Source organism: Setaria italica, chromosome III (assembly GCF_000263155.2).
Source record: "Setaria italica strain Yugu1 chromosome III, Setaria_italica_v2.0, whole genome shotgun sequence".
Lineage (NCBI taxonomy): Eukaryota > Viridiplantae > Streptophyta > Magnoliopsida > Poales > Poaceae > Setaria > Setaria italica.
Window position 1 is genome coordinate 22,484,697 of NC_028452.1, and position 6,000 is coordinate 22,490,696.

The 6,000-nt window shown below is 45.0% G+C and overlaps 1 protein-coding gene across 7 annotated transcripts in view; it reads left to right on the top strand.

The window, feature by feature from the left end:
- Positions 1 to 2,026: 2,026 nt before the first annotated feature.
- The window catches only part of LOC101758632 (protein N-terminal glutamine amidohydrolase), a 5,824-nt gene continuing 1,850 nt past the window's right edge, over positions 2,027 to 6,000 (top strand). For 2 of the 7 annotated variants that reach the window (XR_002677103.1, XR_002677104.1), the window contains exons 1-3: positions 2,072 to 2,254; positions 2,391 to 4,881; positions 5,615 to 5,720. Coding sequence is in view for 3 of the 7 variants with exons in the window: in XM_022825524.1 (XP_022681259.1) it covers positions 2,221 to 2,254; positions 2,391 to 3,821; positions 4,120 to 4,136 (1,482 nt within the window). In the remaining 4 variants the exon portion in view is untranslated. Of the gene's footprint in view, positions 2,255 to 2,329; positions 4,882 to 5,614; positions 5,721 to 6,000 lie in introns of those variants that run through there. The other 5 variants (XR_002677105.1, XM_022825524.1, XR_002677106.1 and 2 more) reach the window with 5 other exon arrangements.

A 6,000-nucleotide genomic window follows, 5' to 3' on the forward strand; every position in this document is an offset into this window, starting at 1 on the left:
AGACGGCTGCTCTTGGACTTGCTCCTCCACGAACTTCACGTCGTCTACACGATCACACAAGGCAAACAAACAAAGAATGAGTAAAACAGTACAACAAACATATGCAAAGGCTTACAACAAACTCCTAAAACTAACGTTCATGCAGAGACGATCGCGTGAGCGCGAGAATCGCTGAAATCGGATTTAAAACGATGAAGATATGAGATAAACAAGTTTCAGGAGCTAAAACAGAATTAACTATATACTTCAAGGGCTAGCAAGGAATTTTCACAAGACTCAGTGAACAATGTTTGCGAATACAGAAAGGTACAAGGTTAGATATGCAAGATTACATGGCTCAGGTTAAAACGAAAGAATGTAAGGTCTTGTTTAGTTGCCCAACTTTGGACAACCAAAATTATTGTAGCGCAATTGTAGCATTTCGTTTGTATTTGTAAATTTTTATCCAAATATTGACTAATTAGACTCAAAAGATTCGTCTCGCAAAGTACAACAAAACCGTGCAATTAGTCTTTGATCTCGTCTACATTTAGTACTCCATGCATGTACCGCAAGTTTGATGTGATGGGGAATCTTCTTTTTGCATGGTGCCAAAGTTGGTATTTTGGGAGAAACTAAACAGGGCCTAATTTTTTCCAGGGAGTTTTACACAAGATTGCAAGGCACAAGAATGAAAAGAAGAAATATTAGATAGGCCAGGGGGCAGATCAAAAGGCAGCCTTATCATCTTCTACCTCTTGCCAGAGGCACGGTAGGGGTGCGGCGCACCACCGGCGGCGCATGGCTTGCCTCGTCGGCACTCCGCGCGGCGGGAAAAGGAGCTAGCGCATGAGAGGAGCGGGTTGAGAGGGAAGAAAGGAGCCTCACCGGCGGTGAGCTGGAGGAACGGAGGTGCACGGGCGGCCATTAATGGCCTTCAAGCTTGTCCGGCCGTTTCCAGGGAGAGGAAAGGAGGGGGCGACAGTTTAAGGCCGGGAGTGGGGGAGAGGAGACGACGCAAGGTTGTGGAGGGGCTCGGGAAGGCCAAAGGTCGCTGGGAGGCGAGGGGCCCTGGCCGGCGGCGCACAGGGGGGGCGCACGGCACCCATGCGTGCGTCCCTGGAGCCTGAACGGTTGGAGGTGGGGGTGGAGCTGACGGGTGGACTCCGCCAGTCAGTAGGAGGGAGAGGGGCTGGCCGGTTGGGCCACTTTGGGCTGGTTGTGGAGGGAATCCTTTGGGCCGGCGCATGGGAGGAAAAGGAGGGAGGTGGGCCGGCTGGAATGGAAAGGGGAGAAGGAGAAGGTTTGGGCCCAAAGAGAGAGGAAAAGAAGATTGAACCCGCAGATTGGATTGGAGGAGAAAAGATTTATAAATTTTGAAACTTTTGCAAACAACACTTCAAACAAAAACAAAACGAAAGATAAAAACTTATCAAACACTTATCGCCTCTAACATTAAATTCGAGTGCTCTTTAATTATTTAAAAACCGTAATTTGATATTAGTAATTTATTTTATTCCTTAGAAAAGAAAGTGCTAGACCACATGTTGCTTACATTGTGTTTGTGATGGAATTTTGGGCGTTACAGATGTCATCCGCCACTATGCAAACTAGTGGATGAGTTGTTTATTGATCACGATCACCTACAAATTTCTACTCCCTCAGTTTCAAATTATAGGTTGTTTTAATTTTTCTTAATTCATAAATATTTGCATGCATCCAGATATATACTATATTTACGTGTATAAATATGGAGGGAGTAAACTCTTCTGGCCGTCCTTTGCTATCACTGGCTTACTGCTAGCCTTTTAGCCAACCTCCTCGTTCGTCATATTCAATACAACATCGTTGCTCAAAAATAATTTTCCGTAACTATACGTTTTCTATTTAAAGTGAACACCGAAACCACCGCAGATCTCACAAGTTTTTCACCTAAATAAATCGGCCCAAAGGGCTTCTCATATCATCAGCCCGCCAAGATTCATCAGTAGCGAGCCAACAACAAGATATTGGGCCATAAGCCTAAATGCCAAGCCCAGCTCCGGATTCTGCCACAATCGCGGAAGGTCGTCGACGCGGCCTTTCCACTAGGGAGACCCCCCGTCTCCGTCTCCGTCGCCGACTCGCCGACCTCGACCACCCGCCTCTCCATGGACGGCGGCCGAGCAGCAGCCGGCGGCGCATACCCCTCTCCCGTCGCTGCTCCTCCACATCCTGCGGCGCTGAGCAACACTCCTGTCGATGCCTCCTCGTTCATCCACACGCCGTTCTACTGGTATCCACTCCTTTTTCCCATACTCTCGATCCATAGTTTCTCGCCGTAGATTCAGGCAAGCATGGTTCCCACCAGGAATTATTACTTGGACTGGCACAACTGAGGCAGCAGTTTCCCCGCCCTGTTCCTCCCTCAGCAGCAGCTCTGGCACCTGGCACGCGCGCGGCTTTGATGCCGCTCAGGGTGGTGCGAGCGGCGTCACGCCGCTCCCACCGCGCGGGGCCTCGCGCGTCTTCCGTGGCGCGGATGTCGGGGGCGTGCAACGCGATAACCTCGGCAAACATGCTGATGGGGCAGCACCTGCGGGCCGGCCGATTGGACGCCGTGCGGGAGGTGTTCAACGGAATGCCGCGGCGGGATGTTGTGTCCTGGAACACCCTCATGGCCACACACGCCCGGTCCGGGGCGCATGGCAGTGTGGCTGCCGCGTTCGCTGAAATGAGGCGACATGGGTTCCACGCAGACAACGTCTCGTTCTCGACCGTGCTGTTGGCCTGCTCGCGGATGGAGGCTCTGGAGCTCGGGATGTGCATCCACGGGCTGGCGACCAAGACCGGTGCCTCCCGGAACGTGTTTGTCGGTGCGTCCCTGACCACAATGTACGCCAAGTGTGGGCTGTTCAGCTTCCTAGAACGGGTTGTGAACGCTGTTGACAGTCCAAACGTGGCCTTGTGGAATGCTCTCATATCAGGACTTGTGATGAACCATCGGGTGGAGGATGCTCGCAGGGTCTTCGATAAGATGACAGAACGCAATGTTGTGTCCTGGACTGCCATGGTCAAAGGGTACGTCAGGGTGCATGAATTGGGATGGGCCTTCGAGCTGTTTAACTTGATGCCTGCAAAGAATTCAGTGTCATGGTGTGTCATGATTGGAGGTTTTGTCAACCATAAGCGGTTTGGAGAGGCAGTCGACTTGTTCAAGTCTTTGGTGAGTAGTGGGGAGGAAGTAACAAGTGCAGTTCTGGTCAAGATTGTGAGGGCTTGTTCTAGCTTGAAAAGTATTGGAGGAGGTCAATGCATTCACGGTTTCGCTGTGAAGTCTGGGTTTATTCTTGACCAGATCATTGAGGCATCACTGGTTATGATGTACTGTAATTCCTTAGACATCGATGAGGCACGGCTTGAATTTGATAGAATGGAAAGAAAGCATGTTGGCTCATGGAATGCCATCCTATCTGGCTATATCCATGCTAACAGGCTTTATGAGGCTAGACAGCTTTTTGATTCCATGATTGACAGAGATAGGATCTCGTGGAACTTGATGGTCAGTGGCTATATAAAAGATGGAAGAATCGCTGATGCTACTGAGTTGTACTCAAAGATGCCTGAAAAGAGTGTGGAAGCGGGTACTGCTTTGATGTCTTGTTTTATAGACAATGGAATGCTTGACAAAGCTCGGCATGTGTTCTACAATATGCCTGAAGTAGATGTGATGTCCTGTACTACTTTACTCTTTGGATATGTGAAAGGAGGGTATATAGATGATGCACTGGTTCTTTTCAATAGGATGCGTAAAAGGACTGTTGTCACCTACAATGTGATGATAGCTGGTTTGCTTCATCAAGGTAAGGTTACTGAAGCCTACAAGCTCTTTGATGAATCTCCAATGCATGATTTAGTAACTTGGAGCTGTTTAATCAATGGGCTTGCTCAAAGTGGTTTAAATAATGATGCACTTAAGCTGTACAAGAAGATGCTACTGTCAAATATACGACCAAGTGACTCGATGCTTTCTAGCCTCATTGGCTGTTTTTCGCATCATTCTATGATGGTTCATGGCCAGCAGTTTCATGGTATTATTATCAGGCTTGGGTTTGAATCACATTTGCTAATTCAAAATTCACTTATTAGTATATATTGCAGATGTGGTGAAATGTTAATGGCCCAAGGCATATTTGATAGCATGGCCAGGAGAGATGTAGTGACATGGAACACTATGATTTGTGGATATGCACTCAATGGTCTTGGTCAAAATGCTATTCAGACATTTGGTAACATGAATAAGGCACAAGTTGATCCTGATGACATCACGTTTATCGGCATACTTTCTGCATGTAATCACATGAGCCTTTTGGAGGAAGGCAAACATTTCTTCAATATAATGACATGCAGTTATGGAATTTTACCGAATAAAATGCATTATGCTTGCATGGTTGATCTATTCAGTAGGAGAGGCATGCTTGAGCAAGCTGAAGAGTTAGTGAAGTCAATGCCATTTGAACCAGATTCTGCAATTTGGACTTCTCTCTTGAGCAGCTGTAGATTGAATGGCAATGGCAGGTTGGCAGAACATGCAGCGAGTCAACTAATCTCAATCAACCCTACCACTAAAATGCCATACCTGCATCTCATCAGTGTAAATAGATCAACTGAAAGATGGAGTGTGATGGACAATTTGAGAAGTCAAATTGGAAATGCAGCAACAGACAAAGAAGTTGGCTATAGCTGGATTTAACATTCCATCATGATTCACTGATGTGTACTGTGTAACAGCAGCATGTCAATAAGGTACCAGAATACAAGGCTGCCTATGGGCTAGGGCTGCCAATTATTAAGCACGGCTTTTAACTTCTCATGGTGCAGCCACAACCCATGGATCACTTATGCAGAAACTTGTCACCACGGGTAAAAATTCTAGTTTGTAATGATAGAAGCAAGTGAAGCCAGTATATGCGTCTTTACAATTTGTGATGGATTTCGCGGGATGTTGTTTAATTGGACTGTCTATTAAGACAGGAATAACCAATGATTTTATCTACTAACAATGAAAAATTAACCCAAGAAGTTTAGTATTAGATGTGACATTCGCAATAAGAAGAATGTCAATATGTCATTCTTGTGCAACTTTTTTTATACTACTACATGTACCAGTTTCATGTTACATGAAGCACTTACACCAATCCATCATGTGCAACAGAATGCATATACTTCTGTTTTGTTTGTGTTTATTTCTTTCATTTCCATTCTGTTCTTGACGTTCCTCCTCTCATTTCTGTATATTTTACATTATTTTTCTCTTGCGATCAATAATCAAGTCACAATACAAAGTATTTTTTGCTGTTTATATTCATGCCTAACAGATAATTTCATATGCACCATTTGAGCCTTGTCTATTTTGTATAAGATTTATCTCTTTTTCTAGAAGATATGTGGTGAGCTATACATAGGCAAAAATCCTCTGCTTCACTAAAGTTTATATTTATTTCATACATTTCCATTCTGTTCTTGCTGTTCCTCCTCTCATTTCTGTATATTTTACATTATTTTTTCTCTTGTGATCAATAATCTAGTCACAATACAATGCAATTTTGCTGTTTATATTCATGGCTAAGAGATGGATTTCATTTGCATCATGTAGTGAAGAAAATATCTACATTCTATGTAAGGAACTGATAAGAATTGGAGTGGCTGATCCTATGGGCACTGATCTTTATGTTGTTTTCATATCAAACGAGGAAAAGAAGGTGATTTTGTTGCATTTTTTTGTTAATGTATATCTCAATTCCTTTAGCTAGATCCCCCCCCCCCCCAACCCCCCCCTTGCTCCCACCCATGTAAGTATGACTTTAAATCTCATTTCGATTAAAAATCAACTTTCATGAAACAAAGGGATATGTTCAAACTCACCTCCTGGTGGTCTTCTCTCTCTAAAAAACTTTTCCAAATCATCCCAGTTTCGCACTGTAGCTAAAGTACCTGTCTTCAGCAAATACCAGCTCTGATCAGGAACCTGCGCAGAAACAG